We start from the raw sequence: 26266 nt of genomic DNA on the forward strand, positions 1-26266 counted from the left end.
GGGAGTACAAGTAACTTAATTTACAATCAAATTTTGCCCCTGTGTGGATGAGACATAAATCTAAAATAAATCACAACGAGTTCTATTAATTTGAGTTTTTAAAAGTCACTTAATATGTGCATCGTAAAGTTACTCCACCACCCTGGAAAAGGACAGCTAAGATAAATCACCAAGTATCACATTCAAGCCAAGTGTATGTAAACATCTGACCACAAGTGTATTTACTCAAGATTCACATCATGCTATAACAAACATAAAAATAAACAAGACAGATACTGAACTTGATCAGTTTGGAGACTTGCATTTTATTCAGCATCACAAATACTTTTTTACATCTCACCACACCGTGTAAATGTTTCCAATTTATTTCAAGCTTTCTTTACTTCGGTTTTCTCACCAGCACACTTGTGGATCATGGTAGCTCACCATAGTGTATTCTTGTGTGTGTTGTCAAAGTGCGTCGTTGGGAGAATCTTTTACCACAAACTGAGCAGGCAAAAGGTTTCTCACCGGTGTGTGTTCTCATGTGTTGAACGAGTCCTGTGCTATCGATGAAAGCTAAGCCGCAGACTGAACAGGAAAAAGGTTTCTCTCCGGTGTGCGTTCTTGCGTGTGCTTCTAAATTTCCCTTCTGGGTGAAACTTTTACCACAAACTGAACAGGCAAAAGGTTTTTCCCCTGTGTGTGTTCTTGTGTGTGTTCTTAGATGTGCTTTTAAAGAGAAACTTTTGTCACAAACTGAACAGGCAAAAGGTTTCAATCCAGTGTGTGTTCTTATGTGCCTCATTAAACTTCTCCTTATGGAGAAGCTTTTATCACAAACTGAGCAGGCAAACGGCTTATCCCCAGTGTGGATTCTTGTGTGGGTTCCCAAATATACCTTCTGAGTGAATCTTTTACCACAAACTGAGCAGGCAAAAGGTTTGTTGACAATGTGAGTTCTCCTGTGTCTTCTTAGGTTTCCCTTTTCAGAAAACGTTTGACCACAGTCAGAGCAGGTAAAAGGCTTCTCTCCAGTGTGTGTTCTTAAATGTGCTTTTAAAGAGAAGCTCTTCCCACAAACTGAACACAAAAAAGGTTTTTCTCCAGTGTGTGTTCTTGTGTGCCTTATTAAGCTGACTTTCACAGAGAAGCTTTTACCACAAATTAAGCAGACAAAAGGTTTCTCTCCAGTGTGTGTTCTCATATGATTTGTCAAAAGAATCTTTCGAGCATATATCACACCGCACACTGAGCAGGCAAAAGGTTTCTCCCCGGTGTGAGTTCGAGCATGTGTCACCAAATGACCCTTCTGAGTAAATGTTTTACCACAAACTGAGCAGGCAAAAGGTTTCTCCCCAGTGTGTATTCTCACATGTTCTTTCAAACCCGACTTTGAAGAAAAAAATTTCCCACACTGAGAACAATTCCAGCATTTGTCATCAGTGTGACATGTCATATCTTTTAAGTGTTCATCATCAGCAGTGTCAGAAGAGCGTGTTGTGACGTCATCACTGTCAGTTAGTGGTGGTAAGAAGCTGTCTGTGTGGGATACTCCAAAGTTGTCTCCGTCATCCTCTTCTTGATCATCATCTTCACTCTTGACAATAACAATCAAGGGAAACTCGGTGATAGCAGCTTCCTGCACTTCCTCTTTCATGTGAGAGGGTTCTGGCTCCGCCTGGTTGAACATAATTTTCACTGATGTCTGCAAAACACAAGAAGACAATACACAAGTTTTGGTGAAGTCAAGTCTCATATTGTCAGTCTGAAGTGCATTATTGATTATGCAGGCTTTTGGAACTTTTATTAGGAACGTGTAATTATGAAGTTCGGGAATCACATTTATGCTCCTTTGGAAGGCACTTGAGCAGATCAGAAACTGAGAGTACAAAATCATGTATTTTCAAGATGACAAATAGTTGTATTCACTGTACCTGTTGAGTAATGCAAGATTTCACCTCCAAAACGCTACCCTAAATTGTGAAGACCTTAGGGTAAGTCTCAGTGGGGTACAGTAATAGTTTGCAAATTTGCAGTTCACTATTTACAAAATTCGGTGTTACTGTAAAGTGAAAGTAGAAGCTAGATGCATTTTGTTATTTCCTATCAGCTTTCGATCCTAAAGTATTTGCTAAGACTGAATTTCATACTCATTGCCATATGAAAAATGTTGATAATAATTCAAAAAAGGGCCGGCAGACCTTCACGACACAGAGAGAAGAGAACCAAACTGTCAGCCTGGAGGAAATGATGAATGACCTAGCGTCCAACTTTATTTTCAATGTTGAGAAAAAATCTCTTACTGTCTTGGTTAACACACAAATTAAAACAGACGACAAAATGCCGGCTTGTCTTCCCCATCAGAACAACGTTAAAATACCGTTACACACAGAAAACGATTTGACTACGATGCTTAACAGATTACATTCAGAATAAAACCACTAAACAAAAGAGAATGAACAAACCTGCTGCGTTGAACAATCCTTGAGTCTTCTTGAAAACAACGTCGAGTAGTTGACGTTGTGGCTCGTTCTCCTCTTTTGTTTGAAAAAATGTCTCCTTGTGTTCTTCTTTCACACTTTTTGCACACATTTCACACGATAATCACAACCTCTTCCCCTCACTTGATATCTGCTTAGCAATGAGTTGATAACAAAGGCATCCCTTTGTTCTCAGCAAGCAAGCTAAACCAAATTAGCTGGAGAAGGCGGCAAAGCTTTAAATTGCACCGAGACGAGTTCTTCCGGACACGAAGATTTAAGAATTGGCGTTTAACCCCAGTTAAGTAGTGATGGGAGGCTTCAATATTAGTACTAATTCGGAAAGGATTATTTCGAGAAGGTAAACCGAAAATGTACACGGAAGTAGAGCTGCATTGAGAGCTGTACGGCAATACTACTTGGACAAATTACCTTGAACATTCAATTTGCACAGTAATGCGATAACAACCACGCCACACGACCATAGTTTCAGTCCCATGATACTTGCGACTGGCTCTTGCCAATGTTTAAAGATAGAAATCGCATTGGATAATACAGAAACAAAGTATAAGACGAGGAAAAAAATACACAAAGACAGCAATGTTTCCCCAGACTCAAGTTTAAGACAAAGTGGAGGACAACGGTATCCATCTGTTTGCAAATGTCATTTTTTTTTGAGTTAGTGCAAAACTGGACAAAATGGATCAAACGTGGATTAGCAAAAATGAGATTTAAATAATTAAAATGCACGCACGCACGGCGGTGCTCGTCAGCTGTTGAAGCTGGTGGTCATGATTCTCTGAGAGGAAGTGTCTTTGGAGGAGGAGGCGGCGTCGGACTGAGACTTGCACGTCAATGCCAAACACCACAGGAACACAAAGACCCCTGAGAGAACGATATTATACAATGGTCAATAACGCGTGAAGACATTGAACCACAAATTCATGAACTTGGTTCAGGCTTGGAGGTCAGCAAAAGAACGTGCAATAAATGATGATCTCGAATCATTTAAAAAATCAATTAAATTTTTTTTAAAAATCCGTGAATCAATGAGTGCTGAAACATGGATATGCGAAGTCGACTGCATTCCAAGAATAAAGTTGTATTTCTGAAATTCACTTATTAAACTTTAAGAGCACAGTATTATGACTTTAAATTAAGGAAATACAACTTTATTGAGGTAAGACGAAAAACTTTATACCCAACAAAATATGTCTTTATTATTGCAAGGAATGAAACTTTTTTCTTGACTGTCCATTCAATTTAAAACTTTTTTTTAAAGAATTTAAACATTCCGACTTTTCCCCCCCAAGTAAATGTTGAATTGGCGTGAGGATAAAAAGTGGTCTTTGAAAAAATGTAAAAGTTTCTCCCCTGCAAAGAGTCCCTGGTCCAAAACGTTTGAGAAGCCCTGCATTAAAATACCTTATTGCTTTTTTTTTTCTTGACTGACCTTGCAGTGAGTTGAGGACGGTGAAGATGTAAACGCCCGGCACAGAGGCATAGGTGGCACTCGACAAGCCGAAAGGTAAACCCAGCACACAGCTGAGGCCCAGCACGGTCACGCAGTCTTTCCACAACCTGCTGCTCTTCTCCCTGCTGCTCTTCGGTCCTCCACCTTTTACACCGCCTCTTTGCAGCCTCCACAGCTGGAAGACCACCAGGCCCAACATGCAGGAATTGAAGAGCACCACCAGGCTCGGGAAGACCACTGTGGTGGTGTAGGTGACCGCTTTCCTATTAATGAACTGACTGCTCATCCAGCATCTGTTGGTTTGTAGAATAATTACATTGAAAAGCTGGAGTCACAAAACAAGAAAAAAAAATAGTGGAATGCTGAATATATTATGTAATTGATGCAAAATTATATGAACTGAAAAAGTCTAGCTGATGTCTTAAAACTAGTGTATTGATATACGTACTACCGTCACCTACAGAATTATTGTGTTTCTTATTTTAAGATACAATTACTCCTAATCAGTGATAACATTTTTGGGATGGAGGGTGTTGGGTGATTTAAGGGCTTTAGCTCAATACCGCCCCATTTTCTTTCTTTCTTTCTTTTTTAATTTTTTTTTAAGTCAACCCCCAAAGCCATTTTGTTACATGACATTTAGTCTGCATGTCTATCATGAGGGGACCCCCCCAAAAAGTCTCAAGAAGCATACCTTAAAAGAAACCCCCCAAAAAATTTTAAGTTGAAGCAGACATTTTCGGCTTATTCCAAATTCGTCCTAGAGATTAGTCCCATGGTGGTTCGTTTATTTTAACTTGTAAGATGGTGAATCACCTATCATTTTTCATTTCCATTATTTACAATGATAACCGTAACAATTTTGAATGTTTTCACATTACAAACATCGGTGATGAGGCTGCTGGGTTACTTACAGCTGTATGGTTGAATTTTTGTTGGCGGAGTCCCGAACTTCCAGCGTGTACTTGCCGTAAACCCCAGACACTCCACAAATCAGAGTGATCAATGTGGGCACACCTGAAGGGAAAGAAAAAGGTTATGTCATTGATGCTTCAAACATGTCAACATGAAAAAAAAGCTTTCAAAAGTTGTATTGGGAGCACTTTCTTTTCACTTTTAACTAAACAACTAGCTGTGGAACTCCAGTACTGTATTCACCGCATAGAAATTACAGTATCTTTACTGTTTAGTATTTTCTACACATTAGATGTCTGCAATGTGTTGCGTGGTTTGAACACATGAACAATGTGTTTAAAAAGTGTGTCTTAAGTGTTGAATGTGTGTGTTAGGGTTAAAACTACATATGAAGAAAGTCATTCTGGATTGTAAATATATACAGTACAGTATACCTGTTGTGGGTGGATTGAGAAAAGAATTTATCCTCGGCGATAAAAGGGGGATCTACGGTAGTTTTGGAAACCCTGCGTTGGATGTTGTGACACGTGTACGACAAGGTCTTCTGCATCCCTTACCCCAGCCCACCACACACAGTTTGAGCAGGTATCTCCTGATGTAGATGTTGAATACGCGCACCAGCAGGAGGTAAAGATGGAAACCCTCCAGGGCCGACCAGCAGACGGTGGCCAGCAGAGACCAGTGCAGAAGGAGGCCAAGAGCACCGCAGAACCAATCGGCCGGCTCCTCGGCGAGCTTCCACGACCACAAGCAGCAGAGCAAGAAACAGAGGTGCAGGCACAGCAGCGCTCCCGTCAGGTGCATGTGCAGGCCAACGGCTCTGTCCGGCTGCCGCTTGCTAAGTGAAACGGACGTTATTGTAAACACTCTAGTCGAGCTCAGTGGTTCCCAAACTGGGGTCTTCCGATCCCAGGGGATGATCAAAAATAATTGGGGATCAGTGTATCAGTAAAACATAGGAAACAATTACTCCCCCCTACCTTAGCTTTGGGCCAATTAAAAGCTCTGAAATAACTGTGACGTATCAAAATAATATGGCATCCCTGCATGAAGAAAGTATTCTTTTTGTTCAAGAACACAAGGCAATTTTTCAAAATGACTATGGTCAATAGTTGACAGAATACAGCAATGCCATGCCTATTTGCAGTTGACTATTCAAAGGTTTACCTAATTCATGTCGTCTTTTTTTTTTTTTTGGAACCTATTCTATTTGCTGAAAAACTCACGTCTCCACATTTTTGGGGCGTCTTTTCCAGAAGGTAATATAAGAAGAATATGTCATTTTTCCCTTGTTAAACTTTGACTTTGATATTATAATATTACAATGCAAAATGAGACTATTTTCCTCATAAGTATACTACTTTTCATTCTGACAGAATATGACTTTTTAAAATGTGTTTTTCAGTTTAAAAAAATTACGGCTTTATTTTTATAAGATTAAAAAAATTGGAATTTGTTATAGTAGCATGACTTTTATGTTTAATTGGCGTTAGTATTACACAGGGGTTCCAAGGAGAAGGAAATGAAGAGGCAAAGAACTGACTTTAGACAGGAGTACAAGATCAAGCTGATGATGGTGAAGACGACCGAGAGCGATGATCCAACGTATGTGATCAAACTCAGCTTGAATACATCCTCTTCACGCAGCGAGAGATCAGGGTTCTGTTCAAGAAAAAAGTTCAGGCTGCATTAGAAAGCCTTTGATTTTTACTCAAACAGGCATGCATGGAAGACTGCAATTGTTTTCATGTTGCAAATACACGTATGTTAGGTTGTCTTACATATTTACAAGAAAAAAAAACTACATTTGGTTGCCTTTGATGTTTACAAAAACACATTGATCCATTTATTTTTCCGAACCACTTCTCATATTTCAACTTGATTTTGATGTTTACAAAAAACGGATGTTACATCCATGAAAGTCTGGAATTGTCTCGCATGTTGACAAAAGTGCATGATCGGTAAAGGTTGTCTTAAAACGTTTACAAAAATGATGCTAAGCTAGCTTTGATGTTGACAAACCCCGAACATTAGGTTGTCTTTTATGTTTAGAAATGGGTTGTGTTTGATGTTGACCACAACAAATCGGCCTACTGTAAGGCTGTCATTCATGTTTACGATTAACTTTCTACTTTTTTTATTACCTGCGGCAGATGGAAATTAGCAACAAATCTATAATATTCTTGACTCTTTCGTTTCATTCATTCATCTTCCGTACCGCTTGATCCTCACGAGGGTTGCGGGGGGTGCTGGAGCCTATCCCAGCTGTCTCCGGGCAGTAGGCGGGGGACACCCTGAATCGGTCGCCAGCCAATCGCAGGGCTCTTTCGTTTCATGTTTTCCATAATGCATTAATCAACTAAACTTAAAACAAATTCATTTTTCTGCGATGTCTTCAAAACATGCACATTAGGTGAATTGAAAACTAAATTGTTGTAGTCCAGTTTCTGGGTCAGACGTTCTCTTCATGTTTCCGAAATGCTTGAAAGTTGTTCTCGTTCAAGGAAATGCAAAAAACTAGGAATGTGTGTGTTTTGTTTTTTGTTTTTACCACAAGTACAGCGAAGAAGCTCAAGTGGTTGCACCGACAAATAAATTCACTCCCGGTGTCGCTAGAGTTACAGCCGAACGTGCTCCATTGACCTAAAAAACATGCAAACACAGGAGTGTGTGGGGGAGGGGACTGTTAGAAAATGAAGACTCAGATAGAAATCAGACGCCACCGCCCACCAGTTCCATCTTCCTCATTTATCTCCTCCCAGAACACACAAGCCCCGTTGGCAACCTGAAACATTTGTTCAAAATGTTAGAGGGCCTGTGACCTGACAAAAAGCATCCATGATCGTTTTTTACCTTCTTGTTGTATTTGAAGGTCAACGTGATGGGTTCTGGGAGGTCCTGGAGCGGGTTTAAACCTGCCTGCACCACCAGGACGGTTCCCCCCAACACTGTGCCTGTTGGGCCAGGTGGGCCGGGAGGGAGTCTTCTTCCATGTTTTCTACTTGGGGGCTATGGAATACAGTAAACACAGTCCTAAATAGATAAAGTGCTAAAGACATTTCTTTCTTGGTTTTCTTTGAAGGTTGGATATTTCTCATGACTCCAGATGATCTTTTCAATTGAATGCGTGTCGCAAAAGTAGATCATAAGAAGTGCTTTCTTGCTTTATAGTTGATCTAAGTTGGGTCGAACATTTGGGTGCTTCATGATTCAATTATCTTTTAACGTTAATGGATTACAAGAGACCTCAAATTTTCCTTTTGCCTAAAACGGGCCCAAAATATCGGATCTTCTGTGCTGACCTTGAAATGCACGCTGTCGAGCACGGTGACCACCACCAACACTTTGTCCACGGACTCGGGCGCTCTGCTTCTCTGGAGGGCTGATGAGGGGATTTGAACACCATGGTCCGGAGTCGGGCGCTCCTCACGCTGATATTCATTCAAGAAGAAATACTTCACAGAAATTCCTGATTCCAAAACACTCCACCCAGTGATCATGGAATTATACATTTTATCAAGTCATGAAAACCAGGAAAGATTCTCTGTTCGGTGAATGACAGTCAAAACAAAATAAAAGGCCATAAGAAATCATCTTACCTTTTTGGAAGGGTCAACGCTCCTTAAAATGAAGCCGCCCCTGCCTCGCAATCTGGGTCTGCAGTTTACAATCTGCTGTTTATAACACCTTTAAAGACAATAATTCATATGACATGGGGAAATAAGATTCTGTGGCATTGAGGCCAACGCTTAAATGTTGATTTAAGACACTAAGCGGTCCAAAATGGAGAGGAACCTGTTCTAACTTATTTGATAATACTGTGGGGAACTTATTATTTATTTAATGTGTACATAGATGGCAAGAACGTCAAGTGGCAGGCGAGACGTCTTCTGTATCACTTCTGTGTTTCCTACTCCTACACCCGACAAAGGGTGAGTCACTAGTTTACTTCACTTTTATTTCATCTTTCCGTAAGCCCTTACTTCATCCTGGATTTTTATTTTTATTTTTTTATAGTTCACCATATTTTCTTCGTTTGGCTCATTCTGCGCTCTGTTATTCCGCAATAATAATTCAACCATTTTCAAATAGTTTACAAAGAAAATCAAGCAACCTTGTTTAATTTACTGTTCCTTTGGCATTGTTTTTAAATATGTTTAAATGATGGATTTAAGGATTGAATGTGCTATTTATCCATCCATTCATTCATCATTCCATCCACCGGGAACACTGTACATTTTTGGGACATTTGTAAGGTTGAACATACTGTATGTATGTGACATTGCACTTCAAGGGGCTTATTGTACCTGGTCCAGGAACTCTGGGCAAGGCAGCCAGAGAGGATGTCTTCACAGTCTGTCAGGCAGGGACAAAGGTGGGGAAGGTCAGAGGCATTGAGAAGAAATACCTGACAGAGACTTTGGTGCGGGTCAACTCACACTTGCTCCCTGTGGGTGCGGGGGTCTGTTTGGCACAGTCGGGAGGCAGAACGGGACCGCTATGAAGATCGTTGGACTCCAGGCAACCTTATCACCAAGGTCAAAGAAAATGTTCGGACGGGGATGGACATGTATTCCACATAAGGCCCAAATAAAACATCTCTATAATTGTAAATCGTTGTAAATAATACAATAAAAAATCAAAACTTTTTAAAAATTTACTTTTTACAACGTTTTGTTGTAAATAATAAAATTGGAAACCTGAAATAAACTGTCATGGATACATTAAATGTTTCTTTTCATTAAGTATGGGTTTAATTACAGATATATTAATTACAAATACATTACAACATATTCAAACCTTTAGATATTTTAAGAATTATTGTAAATGATAAAATAAAAATATGATATAAACATTTTATAACCTATATTTTCTATTCTATTCTTAAATCCTTGTTTAATAATCTAATTATTTAAAAATAATTAATGCATAATTCATTCATAAATTAGTTAAATTAATTCTAAAGAAAATGTTTGTTTTGGGCAATTTTATTATATATTAAAAGAAACATAACATATTTAAAAACAAATGTTTATATACTAAACGTACATTTTGAATCAATTGACCTGACCCATCTGTCCGTTTTCCAAACCAAAATTACACAAAAGTTTGCCCACTCTTGGGTTCCAAAAAAAATGTCGAGAACCCGGGAGGATTCGGACATACTCACCGTCAACAACAGCGTAAGATAACGCGAGCCAGAAAAGAAGGACGAGCACTTGCATCACGGGACCCCAATCAGATGCTGACATGTCCTGGTGTGACTGAGGTTTGTCACAAGTGTCACATCACTCGAGATCAAACTGGTGGTGAGAGTGGGTGGATGACAAGTGTTGCGGACACGTTTTTTTTTTTAATCAGCGCAACAGGAAATGTCATGCGTAGAAGCTGATCACATGACCCCTTGGGTTTAACCTCAGTGGCCCTCACATGAACTGGGGGGTGCAAGCCATAGATTTGCCCCCCCCCCCTTCAAAAATAGGGATGTGTAAAAATTTCCCACGGGATTTAGGAGTATGCGTGACAGTTATTTTCAATTGCCATTTTATTGAGTGGCGGCCCTATTGGAAAATGTTCTCCAAAATGTTTAAAACGCCTGCTTTACTTTACCCTATGTCTTTGCCTGTGCTGGCCACCTACCAAGAAAAAAAAAACGTTGATTCAACAAACTTCCAGAAAACATGCAGACTTTGGTGTGTGTGAGGTTAAGTCAAGATAAAAAGAGAGGAAGTTTCCTAACACGAGGTGTTGCTCATTTCAACAAGACAACCCACAGAGCTACAGGCATGTTGCTGGGCAAGCGAAACTTGAAGCACATCCTCTTTGTGCACGCAGGAACACAGACATGTAGAAATGTCAACTGACGCCATTTGAGTGCTAGTTCATCCTTTATCTCACTGGACACTTCAGATAACAGAGCATGAATCGCAGTCTGGGTTTTTTTGGTGTATGTGAGAGAATTTTTTTTCGTGAGTGTGAGGTTTTTTTTGGGGGGGGGGGGGGGGTTTTAAGAGGTAAATGCTCTCTCTGGCCTACATGTTTCTTGGCCAAAGAAATGACAAAGGTTATTTTCAGCCAGTAAAGCACAATGACAACATTCTGCACACTTCACATTGTGATTTATTAGGAACTTCCAAGTCGTGATTATATATTATATTACATAACTAAGATGCGCTTATGTACAAGTCAGTGTTGGATTTAAGATGGCAAATGTTTTGAATGAAAATATACATCATTGTAGCGCCTTGATTGCAGCATATTGAAATGAAAACATAGCCTACAAGTATGAAGGCCCAGCTGCCACGTGGAAAAATGACTACATTTTGGACAGAATAAAGATCTAATAGGAACAGTCAGGTCGGGATTATAGCCGTTTCTAGTGAAGGTGCACTCCATTTGTTTAACGCGACATCCAAGTTGTCCATGGGATTGCTATAAAACCCACAGTGGTTATTTTGTGAGCATGTTATGTCCATTTTGTGGGCAGTTTGGTATAGTTTAGCCACAATGGAATCATTTTTGCCATGTCTGTCACACAAGCCAAACTAACTGCGGCAAAAATGCTTAACTTTTGCACATTTCCTCAAATCTTGGCTTTAATGGAAGGCGCGCCCCAATTAATCGGCAGGTGTGTCTCACCTCAGACAGACGCATCCTATTTTCAGTGGTCCAATGAGATGGATTGATGTGACCTGTCGTCCCGGCAGAAAATGTTTGAAGACAGAAGCGTGCATTTAAGTGTTTGACTATAGGTTTTAACACTAACATCACATAGTATTTCATTATCATCACAGAGATTATGTTTGTCTAATCAAGTGACCAACACAACCATCTGGCAACCGCGTCATCCACCAGCACACTTATGTTTCTTAACTTGACACCAACACTACTCACAAAAAAATCTAGACATTGGACTTTCAGGGTGAAATTTCAGGATGAAGTTCTTCGTGGTAGCTTCTCAAGATAGCTTAGTTGACTAACACCTGACAAAGAGACACATTTGTTGCAAACTCATTGCGAAGCAGAGTTTTAAGTGTGAGTAAGTCTGAAAATGTGTGCAAGAATGACAACAGAACACGTTCTGAAACAAAAGAGAACAAGCGACGTCATCTGCCGGATGCAGTTTTCAAGCAACTTTGAGTTTGTTTGTTCAATCCTTCCTCTCACTTTTTTAATAACAACTTTCCACATTTAGCAAGTTCAGTGGTGCCTTGACTTGCAAGCCCCTTAAACATGCAACTAAGTAAAACTGCGACATCTTTAAAAAAATAAAAATAGCACAGTACTGTATTAAACAATAAAGAATGTAAATAAATAAAATGGTTTTAAGAAGTTTACTTACTGTACATACCAAAGTAAGCGATTAAAAAAAAGACGGTTCTTATGTGGAGCAATCCTAAATCAAGGTACCAGTGTGGAGTGTATTTTCAGGTCATCTTGAAAATTTCACCTGGAAGCACCATATGCCTCACTTATGAGAAGTCTACAAGAGAATATTTGATTACACACACTGTAACTCAACATTGTCTCACCAACATGCCATTTCAGTGCAGCTTTTCTACACTGGCAGGCAATCGCGCCTGTCCGGTGTGTCTCCTCATGTGCCGGACAAAAGTTGAGCGGTCGCTGAAACTGCTGTGGCAGACTGAGCATGCAAAAGGTTTTTCTCCGGTATGTCGTCTCGTGTGTGTCGTCATGTGTCCCTTCTGAGAGAACCTCTGGCCGCACACTGAGCAGCTGAAAGGTTTCTCTCCGGTATGCGTTCTCATGTGTTTATTCAGCGTTGAACGGTCGCTGAACATCGCACTGCACACCGAGCATGCAAAAGGTTTCTCTCCGGTGTGCGTTCTTGTGTGTGTCGTCAAATTGGACTTCCGAGAGAATCTTTCGCCACACAACGAGCAGCTGAAGGGTTTTTCACCCGTGTGTCTCCTCATGTGCTTCACTAGCGTCGAACTGTCACTGAAACTTGTGCTGCAGTATGGACAAGTGAAGGGTTTCTCTCCAGTGTGCGTTCTCGTGTGTTTGATCAAATTCCCCCTCTGAGCGAATGTTTTCCCGCAAACCGAGCAGATGAAAGGTTTCTCTCCTGTGTGCGTCCTCATGTGGACTTTCAATGTTTTCTTGTCATAAAGGCTTCTCCCACAAACGGAACAGGTCAAGTGTTTGTTGTCACTACGACATGTCCTGTCACCTTTTGAGCGTTCGTCATCATCAGTGTCGGGAGAGTGTGAGTGTGTGTCTTCACTCTCCGAGAGTGGAACTAAGAGGCTTTCTGTTTGGGATCGCTTCTCGCTATCACCGACATTACGCTGTGAGGAGTGAGGCTCGTCTTCGTCGTCTTCGCTCTTCACGACGACGCGAATCACCGGGAAGTCCAGCCCCTCAAGCTGGTCACCCTCCTCATTGATGCTGTGGTCATCCTCTTCCTCTTTAATGCAAGGGGGATCTGGCACCTGCTGCTCCACCTTGGAGCGCCGCTCTTGCTCCTCAGAAGAAATCTCATCTTCACTGACATCTGGAGGGCAGGAAATCAAAGACTCACAAAATGAATACAACTCACTTAATTCATTCATAACGGTTGTGTGGTCTTTGAGGTCATTCGGCACATTCTTAGTGTTTACGTTTTTCTACATTTTGTCAATTTACAGCCCCTGCAAATTATACACACAAACCCGCTTTATGACAACTGAAATTAACTACTGAAAATGTACAAAATGTTATTTTATGATAACTTGACTAAAGTCTTTTTTTTCCTTTTTGATGTGGTTTTGTGTACATAAATTTGATGCTAAGAAAAAAATCTAAATATTTACTACATTTTGGAACAGGGCTTTGGAACAGTACGTAAAACACTTAACAGCTGGCCGTGCTTACAAAAGCCTAGAGGTTAAATAACGTTTACTTTGTACAGGTCGATGGGTTTTTGGTCTGTCCTGAAATGTCACCTGAGGACCAAATATCCCATCTTTTTCGTCATTATGCTTTGCTTGAAAGTGAATTGTGGCGTGCACATGTGACTTGCTAAAAACGAAAGGACTTACAGAAAAAACAAACCTGCTGTATGGAACGCACAACAATGCTGCCGTTCGTCCTCCTTTTTGGCTGTAAAAAAATCCTCCTCGTAATCAGCTATCATTCTTCGCGTACTTCCTTACCAATTAGAATTTTGTGAAACGCGCTCAGCTTTCCACCGTCAACATGTTTAGCCTTGCTAGCATGTGGTGCTCACAAACGCGTCTTTGTTCGCAGCTAGTGAACTAAATTAGCTTGAGGAGTTCCAAGCGCACCGAGATGACGCGAAAAGTGAATGATGTTAAAACAGTTTTTCTTTATGCCAGATGATAAGACAATGTAAAGAAGACTAAGTAATGGCGAAAAGGACGCCGTAAACGCGGTTATGAAACTGATCCGGCAGCCTCAACATTTTACTCGTTGGAATGCGACGTCTTGCAGAGATTAACTACGGAAACTCCACTTGGACTAACTACACGGGCGCGATTTCCTTCTCTTCAGTACAGGAGTGAGTTCTACTGTGCACTGAAGCGGTATAACATGTTCAAGACGTCTGTAAAGTGTCACGTAAATGAAATAATATTCATTTACACTCATGTAAAGCGGATAAAGCAGTAGTATAGTCTATTCTAAGCATTTTTTTCCATACTCAAGTATCTGAGTACCAATGGCGAATGTAAACAACATACATGGCTGATTCCAATAAAGTTGTTTGTTGTTGTGGTTTATCACAACGCATTTTGACCTCCAGCAAACCTTTATAAATCCTTTATTTAGGTAAATAAAGGAATATATCATCTTCAAAGCATTTCATTTAATATCTTAATGCCGGGAGATAGCAGCATATCTTCACGCTGTGTTACGAGATTTTTTTTAATAACCAAATTAATGTAATAATGTGTAAAGATAGATATGTTTATAATCTTGGAAAGTAAATTTTGTCTTTCACAGACAGTTTCTTTTTTATTTGACAAAATAGATACAACACAACCATCAGGCAATGCTATTACTGTAACATCTTTTACATACATATACAGTATAACAGTAAAACAAAAATAAATTCTACTGTATATTAAAAGAAATAACAAAAATTCTTGGAGTAATAAAGAAAATCAATTAAAATCATACGTCTTTTAAAACAGGGGATAAGTAGTTTCTCTTTAAACATTTCTGAATGTATAGCATTTTCATTAGATCAAGAGACTTAAAATAATCATCTACCTCCATCAAAAATGATTTAAATAACTGATCATTTTTGAATTCAGAAATTCACATTTATGGATATGAAATTTTCTTAACAAAACATGTAACTGAACAATATTACACAATTTTTTCCCTTTAGATTCAAACACAGTAATGATCTGTTTTCTATTCATTGTAATTTGTTTTACACAGCATATATTTCTCCAAATCTTTCCAAAACACAGCACTATGGGCTCGTCAAAAAACAAATGAACAAGTGTTCATTAGCCTTTCAGGCCTCTCCAGAGCTTGCTGATGAGCTGATCAATTGAATTAAGTGTGTTGAAGTAGAGAGAGAGATCTAAAACAGGCCGGATATGGTTCTCGGGGAACCGGACTTCCCTACCCCTGCACTACAAAGACAAGATATTTCATGTTTGTTCCTTCGTGCCTATGGCATGGGTAGTTTACACATCTGTGAAGGAACCATTAATGGTGAAATGTACATGCAGGTTTTTTTCATGGATGCACTTGCTGATTTTAGCAAGACAATGCCAAACCACATTCTGCACGTGTTACAACAGCATGGCATTGCTGTAAAAGAGTGTGGGTACTACACTGGCCTGCCTGCAGTCCAGACTTTTTTTCGAATGCCTTGCAGCCATAAAATTCAAAGTTAATGATTATTTGCTAAAAACAATGTTTATCAGTTTAAACAAATATATTGACTTTGTAGTGTATTCAAATATATATAGGTTGATTTGCAATTACTGTAGTCTTTTTATTTCTGTTTAACACAAGATCCCAACTTCATTGGAATTGGGCTTGTGTGTGTGCGTGTGTGTGTAAAATTTCTTTGTTTCAGTTATGTGCTACTTTGTGTTGGTCGATACTACAAATTCTCAATAAAAATAATTTTGAGGTTGTAATGTGGCAAATTGCGAAAAAGTTCAAGAGACGTGGAAACATTTTTGAGGGACTGAGTGTGATGTGCATATCATGGCAGACATTTTATGCAGGTTATCTCTTTTTGTGAAAACACGCAGAAAGTCACTTCGGTGAGATCTTGATTGGTTCATTTCAAATTTATTGTGATCTATGAATGCAAAAGAATACAATGTGTAATAGTTGTGAGGGGTCCAGGTGGCACTCCTGGTGGTCAAATGTACATTTTTCAAGATAACCAGAAGCACTCAAAGTTTGTCAAGGTGTCAGAAAGTCCATGTTTTCCACATTTCATTTACTGTTGCTCCTCTCACCGGGACACTTGTGTTTCTTAATCTTATACTTGTAAGAAAATCTTTGATCACACACATTGCAACGGAATGGTTTCTCACCAGTGTGTGTTCTTGTGTGTGTTATCAAACATTCACTTCGAGAGAATCTTTTACCGCAAAATGAGCAGGCAAAAGGTTTCTCTCCAGTGTGTGTTCTGAAGTGTGATGTCAAGTGTGCCTTCTGGGTGAATCTTTTACCACAAACTGAGCAGGCAAAAGGTTTCTCTCCTGTGTGAATGATCATGTGCCTTTTAAGATTAATCTTGACGCCAAAGGTTTTGTCACATTGGGAACATTTCCAGTGTTTCTTGCCAGTGTGATATGTCATATCACCTTTGGAGTGTTCTTCTTCATCAGTCTCAGGCGAGTGTGCCGTTATGTAGTCATTGTCTGACAGTGGAGCCAAGAGGCTTTCTGCTTGTGATCCTCCACAGTGGTCTCCATCACCTTCTCTTGTATTGTGGTGACTTGAGCTGCTGCTTGGAGGCGCAGCCCATTTGTTCTGCTCAGTCTGACCTTTGTCTTCATCACATTCACTCTTCACGGGAATAACCGTTAATGGCAAATTGGTGACATCATCTTCCTGCTCTTCTTGCTTAATGTAGGGAGGTTCTGGCTCCTGCTGCTCCACCCTGGAGCTCCACTCCTGCTGCACAAGATGATTTTCTTCACTGACCTCTGCAGGACACAAGAAGGCAAATACAGGTGATTTGATAAAGTCAAATTGAAGACTCTAAATTGGCTTTAGCTGTGAATAGTTGTTTGGATAAACCCTGCGATTGGCCGCCTCTCACCCAAAGTCAGCCGGGATAGACTCCAGCACGTCTGCAACCCAAGGGCAGATAAGCGGTCCAGAAAATCGATGGAGGCTTTGAAGTTGTGTATTAATGCGTCATATTTTCATTTTCAGCATGCCAAACAATTACTGTGTTATTCATAGTACTACAAGGAAAAAAACGAAACAGACTCTGCTGTGAGAAAAAGCCGCTCTGTTGCAGCAACAGACTTCACAATTGTGCTCTGAATAGTTTTTAAATATACATAGATCACCTATGGTAGAGGCTATTTGGAGGACCCATATTACCACTCAACCTTTACTATCACGAAGGAGGACATTGAGATGGTGCCGCAGCACAAGTGCTTGAGAGGACACCTGAACAAACGACTGTAATGGAATATAATAATGGACGTTCTGTACAAGAGGGGTGGGTATGAGCAGACTGTTTTGCTGATGAAGCTCAGATCCTTCAGTGTGTACAACAAGATGATGGCAATCTACATGTCCGTGTTTACAAGTGCCATCTAATTTGGTGTTGTCTGTTGGGGAACAATATCAGTGCCAGGGACCAAAATAAATAAAAACATCAATAAACTCATTACGAAGTCTGGTGACACCTTGGGAACAAAGGTGGCAATTTGTACAATATTCTATGTGAGAATATGCTTGTGCAATTGAAATTGAATTTATTTAAACTTCTTCTTCATCTTAACCAGGGGTGTCAATAATTATGGAGGGCACCGTATGATCGACTAGCTAAACACGTATGCAGCAATCTGCACACATGAAGACATTTAATAATCAGCATCTCTCATGAGTATGATACATGTTATTTAGAGAGTTCATGTTTTGTCATGTTATGAGTGACCACGCTAATTGTTAACTGCTCCAGAAGATGTGCGTCGCAAGGTTGTGCGCTGTTTTAATGTGTTTTGTATCGTATTTTTTTAATAAAACGTGGCAACAGGTGGATTAAGTCGGGCAAATCGGGATTAAGTCAGCCCCAGCCCTGAACAATTTGTTCCCTCACCCCACTTCTGAAATGACAGCTACTGCCCATGATTACGTTGATCGTATTCTTATTAAATTATTGACAAACCACGTAAGAATAAGAGGTCAACAAACCTGCTCTCTGAACCGAGACTTGAGGTATGAAAATAGCATCCAGCAGTTGACGTTGTCTTTCGTTTTCCTCTTTTGTCCGACAAAGTTCCTCCTCATACTCTGCTATCGTTCTTTCAAACACTACAACTATTTCGTCGACAGCCGCGCTCAGTCGCTGATTCAGGAATGCTCTTAGCATTTCTACCTTACACATTTTCACACGACGATCCAAAGACTTCACACTCTGCTGAGCGATGTGTTGCTAGTCAAGGCGTTTTGTTAACATAACACACTGTCGCTTCTTTATTGCGTCACGCTTATAGCTCCCCAGGCATGTCTAGGCGAGTTATGCTACATCAAACCCGTACACTGATTTGAGAAGTTCCAAAGGGGCATCAATACGTGTTTCTGAACGATGCCCAGTCGTGGTGGGACGTAATATGTCGAGGCTTTCTGATGAGATGATGAGGCGATGCTCCGGGGCCTCACACTTCCCAACATGCTCCTTGTTGCTCTTTAACGACAGTGTTGTGAGCGTGTTAGTGATGTCTTTGGTGATGATGATGATGACTTGAACGTTGGCTCAAGTGAACAGTCAATGCGTGGAGTGACTGGGTGTGAGAGGTGGTCATAGCAGCTTTTGAATAGATGTGCATGCTACTACCGCTCGTGGGAATGAAGTGACTGAGCTTCAGCGACAGAGTCGTTCAGTTTGGTCTGAGTGCCGTCATCGATGACGTGAAACGTCTCGCCCAACCAACTGCATCGAGCAGCGGTTCACCATTTAGTGACGCTCTCGCGAAAATAAAAATGCAATAAATGTATTTTCATTAGTGGGTTGAATGACAATGATATTAACAGTTTGCTTGTGTTGTGTAAACAACTCCCTGAGGATTATAAATTTGTCGCAATGTTAAAGACAGGGGTGTTCTAAGATGAACTTTTACGAAGGCCGCATAGTGAAAATTCGGAGGACCACTTTGACTGTGCTTTAATTTAAATGTATTTAACACGCTAGAACCAATCCACCAGTCCAGGGAATAAAATGCGAAGTAATGATATATTTTTGAAATATGGCGGTGGGGATATTACTCAAAATACATACTCAAAATGCGTGTGTTTCATTCAAACGTTTTTACATTGCATATAGCTTTCATTGTGCTGATTTAATTGTCTTAAAGGAGGAAAGATCTGAGTGGTGTGGAAACCTGGCAGCAATGTGTTCAGGCAAGTTTTTTAAACGTCTTTTTTTCACCGAATTCTTCCATTTTGGGAACCTGGAAAAATGTTTGTATCATCACAGTGGTTTTGTTTTCACGGATACAGTTGTGGACAAAGAGGTAATGATGATTAGAGTGTCATGTTAATTTTTAATTAAGGAACCTGCATCCACTTCACTAAAATACTTTCATGAATATTAGCAATATTGCTGGTATCTCTTTGTGTGACACCTCCAGAAAAAAGCATAAAGTTACTTCAGTCACATCTTCATTGCTTTCAGATCCATTGTGGTGAAGTACAAATGCAAAATCATAAAATGGTTGTGACAATTTTCAAGGGTCCAAATTGCACTTTTGTGGTGCAATCCCCTTTGTGGTGATATTTCAGGATGAACTAAAACATGCACATCACCTTTACATAAACATAGATCGACCGTCTCTAAACTTTTGAATGCACCTGTCCAAATATTTCAGGACTGTCTTCACGCAACTGTTCTCTAACAAAAATCAGAATGGAAAAATTAATGACTGGTGCTTTAATGTTATCTTGTGGCTTCTTGCTGAGTTTCAGAAGGAGCACATAAAACACAAATAGGGAAGATTCTCAGCAAATTCAAAATTAACTGTCCAATTGCGAATAGACATGCTTTCACTGTGTGTTTGACATGGTGTCTCTTCGGCTTTGTGCTGCAAGAAGGAGAAGACATTAAATTGAATGAAAATGAAAGAGGGATTGGGAGGGTTGCACTCACATAAACTGGTGTCATGTGACCACCTCAAAATGGAGTCACAACTAAAAAGAGAGTAGCTGTTGTGCCGTTACTTAACTCAGGGCAGTGGGAGATGAGGATTAGTCATTTTGACAATCCGGAGCCTCTGTGGTTTATTGGTTTTTATATGACTGATTTGAGGTGGCACGGAGATCGACTGGTCAGCACGTCGGCCTCACAGTGTAGAGGCACAGGGTTTGATTCCGGCTCCGGCCTCCCTGTGTGGAATTTGCATGTTCACCCCGTGTCTGCGTGGGTTTTCTCCGGTTTCTTCCCACATTCCAAAAACATGCGTGGCAGGTTAATGGAACACTCAATTGTTCTTAGATGTGAGTGTGAACACGAATGGTTGTTCGCCTATTGTGTGCCCTGCGATTGGCTGGCCACCAGTTCAGGGTTGACCCCACCTACCGTCCAAAGACAGCTGGGAGAGGCTCAAGCACGCCTGCGGCCCTTATGAGGATAAGCGGATTAGAAAATGGATGGATGATGGGATTTGATTGATAGTTATTGTGACTGACACAAAACCCAGTTTATCACGAGCTATACGTTCCAGATCCAGCTGCAATAAATGAATAACCAAGATCTAGAGAGAGCATATAACTTGTTTTATGTATTTTAACCCTGACCACACTCTTAAACTTCTTTTAAAAAATAGCGCACTCATTAAACACACTTTGCACGGTATTCCTTAGCGCCTTTTCTCACTCGTTCACACAGTTCTCCAAATAAGAGGTAAAACGTGCTTGCTTCAAGCTATTTCTTTTTTCCTCTTAGTTAAGTTTATTGTAAAACAGACAGATTAAAAAGAGAGTTAAACATTGTACATTTAAACAGTCATGAAAGTTCACTGGTATAATCCTAAAATAAAGAATTTGAAAAGTCCCGGAGGGGCTAATGGAAATTAGCTTAGATGTTATGAGAACTATAAAACTTCCAAAAAAAATGCTAGTTTAGAGAGTAGGAGAGCATCTCCGCCTCCTCGCTGCTCATCTCTTGCTCTTTATAACATGCTGCATCTCTTCCAGTAGACCTCAGTGCTGGCCGGCAAGTTGTGGTATGTCATACCTACAAGGTATATTGAAAGTACTGCGGCTTCATGCACTGCTGCTCTTCTCACCAGCACATCGGTGTTTGTCAATTTGATGCTTATAGGAGAATTTTTGATCACACACACTACAAATGAACATTTTCCCACCAGTATGTGTTTTCATGTGTCTGGTTAAAAGAGAATTTTCCCTGAAGCTTTTTCCACACACTGAACAAGAGAAAGGTTTGTCCCCAGTGTGTGTTTTCATGTGGTGAGCCAAACCAGAACAATCATAAAAACCTTTGTCACAGACTGAGCAAGAAAAAGGTTTCACTCCTGTGTGTGTTCTCAGGTGTGTCACTAATGTTGAGCTTGCACCAAAACTTTTATCACAGAATGAGCAGGAATAAGGTTTCTCTCCTGTGTGTGTTCTTGTATGTTTAATCATTGCCGAGTAATCAATAAAACCTTTGTTGCAAGATGGGCAAGAAAATGGCCTCTCTCCAGTGTGTGTCCTAGTGTGTGACGTCAAATTCGTCTTGCGCTTGAAACTTTTACCACAATACGAGCAAGTGAAAGGTTTCTCTCCTGTGTGTATTCTCATGTGCGACGTTAGGTGCACCTTCTGGGTGAATTTTTTGCCACAAACTGAACAGCTGAATGGTTTTTCTCCCGTGTGAAGGATCGTGTGTCTTTTCAGATTTATCTTGTGGCTAAAAGTTTTGTCACACTGAAAACATTTCCACTGTCCATCGTCAGCGTTACATGTCATTTCCTCTTTCGAGTGTTCATCATAATCAGTGTCAGATGTTGTGCCACCACTATCTGATAATGGAGCTAAGAGGCTTTCTGCTCGTGATCCTCCGCAGTGGTCACCATCACCTTCTATTGTCATGTGGTCACTTGAGCTGTTGCCTGAAGGCTCCTCCGCTCCGTTCTGCTTACTTTGACCTTTGCCTTCATCATCGTCTTCAACTTTCACAATGACAGAGAACATTGGGAAGTCCAGCTCTTGAGGCTGCACCTCTTCTTTAATGAGGGGTGGTTTGGCCTGCTCCTGCTCCACTCTGGAAGTGCTCTCCTGCTGCTCAATGGGGAGGCATTCATTACTCACATCTGCAATAAACAAGAAGATGAGCACATGTTGTTTAGAAAAGTCATACACACTTTTTGGTTATATTCATACTCAAACAGTGATGTCACTGAATTAGCCCAAGACATTGCTAACTGTACAATTTACCTGTTGAAATGTAAATTACGGCCATCTCGCTTGGACGCTATTTCCTGCACGTTAACATTCACGTTAAGACCGGAACATTTTAAATCTTGGTAAAAGTGTCGATGAGGATTCCATTCGGGAAACAAATGCGGAATACTGTTTGTGTGTGTGCTTTTTTTTTTCAAACTAAATTAGTTCCTGAACAAATAAGAGTCTGCAATTGGATGGCAACCAGTTCAGAGTGTACCCCGCCGACTGCAAAAAGACAGCTGGGATAGGCTCCAGCACGCCCGGCGACCCTTGTGAGGATAGGCGGATAAGAAAATGGATGGACAATTAAGAGTAATAATTGAACAAACCTGCTCTTCGAAGCACAACTCGAGTCTCGGAAGCGTTCAGTCGTTGACGTTGTCGCTCGTTTTCCATTTTGGTCCGACTAAGTTCCTCCTCGACCTCTGCTATCATTCTTTCAAACACGACAAAAATTTCCTCGGCGGCCGCTGTTAGTCGCTGATTCAGCAGCGCTCGCAGCATTTCTATTTTACACATTTTCACACGACTCTTTACTCACTCGATCTGTTTTGTGATGTGGCGATTGTCTTTGTTCGTAGTCAACAAGCCAGGCTATCTGGATACGTCATAAAATGCGCTACGATGAGTTGATACATACTTTAAGTGTTAAAACCAGTCAGTTGCGTGAAAGCAATACGCACAAAATCCTCTGCCAACGCAGTTGTGAGGTAACAACAACACGACCCTTTTACTTCCGGTGAGCAAGACACATTCAAGTCCAATACTGCCTCCTTTGGTGCGATGGCGTTATTACACAGTTGGCAGACCAGTAGGAAGGAAGGAGGGAAGATAGATGAAGTCTCTCTGCGATCGTTCTCTCACGACACTACAGACTTTTTCGACGGCCGCCTTCAGCAACGCATTTCCACTTGACAGATTTTCACACGATAGCGCTCGTGAGGAAAAGCGGTGTATCAATGACACGTTCGTGTCTTTGCTGGTGGCTAAAACGCTAAATCACACCACAGAAGCTTCAACGTGCGCCGAGGCGAGTTGACGAATACTTCAATGTAACAAAATGAAGGAAAAGTCTTATTTTGATACAGAAATCCCCACATAAAGAAGAAATAAAGCCGTGGTCGTAATGATAGACACAACGTCCTATTTTCCCCTTTTATTTCACTTGCAGTGGACAAGACAATAAACACGTCATTGGATTGGATACAACTTTATTGTCAAATGAGAAATGTCTTCCCTCTCAAGACAACATAAACTCGATCTAGTCTAATGCATTACTGTCACCTTCAGAATGGAGCCCCGCGACCCTTGTGAGGATAAAGCGGATTAAAAAATGCATGGATCTGCAGCAAATGCGCAGATTTTCTTCACTTTTAACAGATATTAGAAGCATTTCCCCCCAACCTTTCTTAACAATAAAAAATACTGTAGTTGTACCTCTGGTTGTTACTATTTTCCAACAAACACATGCAGGGCCACTTGTGTTCGTGTTACAATATGATGAGATGATTATATGTGTACAGTATATGTTTTTTATCACCACCTTTCCTATTTCTTGACGGTTTCAAACCTTTGCAACTTGGAAATATTCAGGGCATCTTGCGAGCAGTTTCCCTAAACTTTCTAAATAAAGTTCTTATATTGGAATATAATTTCAAATTTCACGCCCTCCTTCCACATTTCAAGTTCCACATTCAATAATTCAACTAATTCCACCGTTTCTGTGCAGCTTCAGCTCTTCACAAACCATTTGTCCTGAAATTGCGTCCTCTGGCTATGTGGTTTCAATTATGTTGCTGGCATGGATTTGTGATGAAATAGATTAGGTGGGGGAAAAAAAGTCACATTGTTTCTTTAAGAGGGCAAACGATGAAATATTAATACCTCAAAATTGGGACATTAAACGGATACGCATGTGCTCATCGACTCTACTTCAGTGGGTAGTCGACAGAAGAGGTGCACATGGTCTATCAGTGATGTGTGGATTTACAAGAAGACATCACTCAAGAAGCCGTTAACAGGTAACACGAATGTCTCATAGATTAAAACAAACAAGAAATGTTTTTTTCTGACTGCAACAATATCCGATGAAATCTGCTATCGTGGCGCCAAAGAAACAAATAACGAGCATTCTCCCATCTACAGACTGAGCAGAATGTTCAAGGCAGTGTTTGGACAAAAAAAACACAAGGAAGAAAAAACAGCTGGAACGAGGAGGCAGAAACACCTTGGTAAGCACAAATAAACACACAATTTGCTAATTTGGGGTCATTATCATCTAAGTAGAATACCTGATTAATGTGAAAGTAGGGATTATTATAATACTGAATGAAGCTGTTTATAGGAACTAGCCATGTTCTCTGGGGTGATTCAAGAAGAGCCAGTTCAGTTAGCCTCATTTCAAGTATGTCAGAAGAAAACATGGTGACCTAGTACAATACAGGGAAGAATAGCCTATGAATTAAGTGGATTCAATTGGCCGCTTGTGTTGCATTTACTTTAAAACCACCTTAATCTTTGTTTGGGGCAGCGATTTCAACTAAATTGTGAAAATGTCAAATTACTGATGATGAAGTAAAGCAAATGTACAGTATTTCATAGGCTGCAGTTGCTGCAGTACAGATTCTCTTTCAAAGAGCGCTATGATGATAGACAAACATAAGTGGAGCTCCATCTCAGAGAAAGCATTGTCCTCATTAATATTTAATACCGTGCCGCCCTTGGTTGCAGAGGAGCAGAGTTGGTCTCATTAAAATGATACTGCGTGTTTTGCTTACAGTACATTTGAACAGCCCTGATCATTGGCAAAAATGGGGGAATCACCAAAGATTTAAGCAATTCTCGTGCGCACTCACATTTCAGTTTATGTTGTTTCCTTTTTGGGGTAGAGCAGACAAACAACACTATAGTGCTGCTTGCAAAAGTACTTCAGTATGGTACAATGATGCCTTCAGATGAGAGTTTAATTCATTCTGTGATCAAACTCATTTCTCAAAACGGTTTGAAATAAATGGAAATGCAATTATGTTCTAGCACCCTGAAAAACACGACAAAAGTAATTTTTAAACATTTTTTTTCTCATCAACAAAAATTCACTCAACATTGTTCTGTACAAAAACACACATTTTCTCTCCACCTTATCACCCAACGGAAAATGCAAGAAGAAAACACAACTGTACATCATGTATTGTCCGTTCTTGCTCTTCCGTGGTGTTTATTGGCAGGTAGCAAACCAGCTAAATGCCTCATTAAAGGAAACCAATGTGAATTGATAGTGGCTGGGTGGGAACCTTTCTGGCGCCATCTACTGGTGGGGGGATAAATCACTATCTTATAAAAAATTATCTATTGTAAATCTGCCAACAGACAACTCATATCTAAAGATATCGTGAAGAATTTAGAGAATGCATTTTCTGGAGAAAGGGCATGGGAATGCTGAAGATGTGACCCTGCAGTGAAATTTGGAACGTGAGACCTCGAGATGGAATTTTCTTGGGAGAATTTGGTTTTTTTTGAGGAATGTGATATTTATTCCTAGGTTGCACTGGACTGGATTCATTTGTTCAGGAAATGTGGATGGAAGCGGTAAATTCAGTATGTTTGACTTAATTTGGGAATTTTGTTGGAAGATTTGTGGATTCTGGGAATGACAAATTGTTCCCAAGATACCCTGAATGAGTTGAACATTTTGAAGGTGGAATAGTTTGAACCAATCAAGAAATGTGTCACAAAGTAAATAAGAAAATCTATCTTCATTTGAGAATTCCATTGTGAGTATTTGAGAACTTCG

At 40.3% G+C, this 26266-nt stretch overlaps 5 protein-coding genes across 5 annotated transcripts; all 5 read right to left on the minus strand.

Annotated features, from left to right (window-relative positions):
- Positions 1 to 276: 276 nt before the first annotated feature.
- LOC147207433 (uncharacterized) lies at positions 277 to 2985 on the minus strand. Its single transcript, XM_086106642.1, has 2 exons — positions 2448 to 2985; positions 277 to 1687 (listed from the first exon to the last, which is right to left on the minus strand). The coding sequence occupies exon 2, from the start codon at positions 1670 to 1672 to the stop codon at positions 413 to 415; it is 1260 nt and encodes a 419-aa protein (XP_085962768.1). The 5' UTR covers positions 1673 to 1687; positions 2448 to 2985; the 3' UTR covers positions 277 to 412.
- Positions 2986 to 3065: 80 nt separating this feature from the next.
- On the minus strand, positions 3066 to 10168 carry LOC147207434 (adhesion G protein-coupled receptor G3-like). The gene is made up of 13 exons (XM_086106627.1): positions 10022 to 10168; positions 9291 to 9377; positions 9159 to 9207; positions 8451 to 8538; positions 8154 to 8282; positions 7705 to 7860; positions 7582 to 7636; positions 7403 to 7494; positions 6395 to 6513; positions 5409 to 5689; positions 4851 to 4953; positions 3916 to 4229; positions 3066 to 3347 (listed from the first exon to the last, which is right to left on the minus strand). Exons 1-13 carry the CDS (start codon positions 10101 to 10103, stop codon positions 3232 to 3234), a joined length of 1671 nt encoding a protein of 556 aa, XP_085962753.1. The 5' UTR covers positions 10104 to 10168; the 3' UTR covers positions 3066 to 3231.
- Positions 10169 to 10972: 804 nt separating this feature from the next.
- Positions 10973 to 14292, minus strand: LOC147207435 (uncharacterized). The gene is made up of 2 exons (XM_086106651.1): positions 13909 to 14292; positions 10973 to 13369 (listed from the first exon to the last, which is right to left on the minus strand). The coding sequence occupies exons 1-2, from the start codon at positions 13988 to 13990 to the stop codon at positions 12396 to 12398; spliced, it is 1056 nt and encodes a 351-aa protein (XP_085962777.1). The 5' UTR covers positions 13991 to 14292; the 3' UTR covers positions 10973 to 12395.
- A 507-nt stretch (positions 14293 to 14799) lies between these two features.
- Positions 14800 to 18477, minus strand: LOC147207436 (uncharacterized). The gene is made up of 2 exons (XM_086106664.1): positions 18229 to 18477; positions 14800 to 17003 (listed from the first exon to the last, which is right to left on the minus strand). Exons 1-2 carry the CDS (start codon positions 18419 to 18421, stop codon positions 16285 to 16287), a joined length of 912 nt encoding a protein of 303 aa, XP_085962790.1. The 5' UTR covers positions 18422 to 18477; the 3' UTR covers positions 14800 to 16284.
- Positions 18478 to 20973: 2496 nt separating this feature from the next.
- On the minus strand, positions 20974 to 23188 carry LOC147207437 (uncharacterized). Its single transcript, XM_086106644.1, has 2 exons — positions 22806 to 23188; positions 20974 to 22343 (listed from the first exon to the last, which is right to left on the minus strand). The coding sequence occupies exons 1-2, from the start codon at positions 22993 to 22995 to the stop codon at positions 21295 to 21297; spliced, it is 1239 nt and encodes a 412-aa protein (XP_085962770.1). The 5' UTR covers positions 22996 to 23188; the 3' UTR covers positions 20974 to 21294.
- Between the last annotated feature and the right edge of the window lie 3078 nt (positions 23189 to 26266).

Source organism: Hippocampus guttulatus, chromosome 3 (genome assembly GCF_054856545.1).
Source record: "Hippocampus guttulatus isolate MCC_2025c chromosome 3, RoL_Hgut_1.0, whole genome shotgun sequence".
In the NCBI taxonomy this organism is placed as follows: Eukaryota; Metazoa; Chordata; class Actinopteri; order Syngnathiformes; family Syngnathidae; genus Hippocampus; species Hippocampus guttulatus.

Coding starts and splice junctions, on each gene's coding strand:
- LOC147207436 (XM_086106664.1), bottom strand. CDS start 18,421: ATGTGTAAGGTAGAAATGCTAAGAGCATTCCTGAATCAGCGACTGAGC. Junction 17,004..18,228: donor AGTCTCGGTTCAGAGAGCAG/GTTTGTTGACCT, acceptor TGTGTCCTGCAG/AGGTCAGTGAAGAAAATCAT.
- LOC147207437 (XM_086106644.1), bottom strand. CDS start 22,995: ATGTGTAAAATAGAAATGCTGCGAGCGCTGCTGAATCAGCGACTAACA. Junction 22,344..22,805: donor AGTTGTGCTTCGAAGAGCAG/GTTTGTTCAATT, acceptor TGTTTATTGCAG/ATGTGAGTAATGAATGCCTC.
- LOC147207434 (XM_086106627.1), bottom strand. CDS start 10,103: ATGTCAGCATCTGATTGGGGTCCCGTGATGCAAGTGCTCGTCCTTCTT. Junction 7,861..8,153: donor TCGACAGCGTGCATTTCAAG/GTCAGCACAGAA, acceptor TGTATTCCATAG/CCCCCAAGTAGAAAACATGG. Junction 3,348..3,915: donor CGTCCTCAACTCACTGCAAG/GTCAGTCAAGAA, acceptor TCGTTCTCTCAG/GGGTCTTTGTGTTCCTGTGG.
- LOC147207435 (XM_086106651.1), bottom strand. CDS start 13,990: ATGATAGCTGATTACGAGGAGGATTTTTTTACAGCCAAAAAGGAGGAC. Junction 13,370..13,908: donor TTGTGCGTTCCATACAGCAG/GTTTGTTTTTTC, acceptor CCTGCCCTCCAG/ATGTCAGTGAAGATGAGATT.
- LOC147207433 (XM_086106642.1), bottom strand. CDS start 1,672: ATGTTCAACCAGGCGGAGCCAGAACCCTCTCACATGAAAGAGGAAGTG.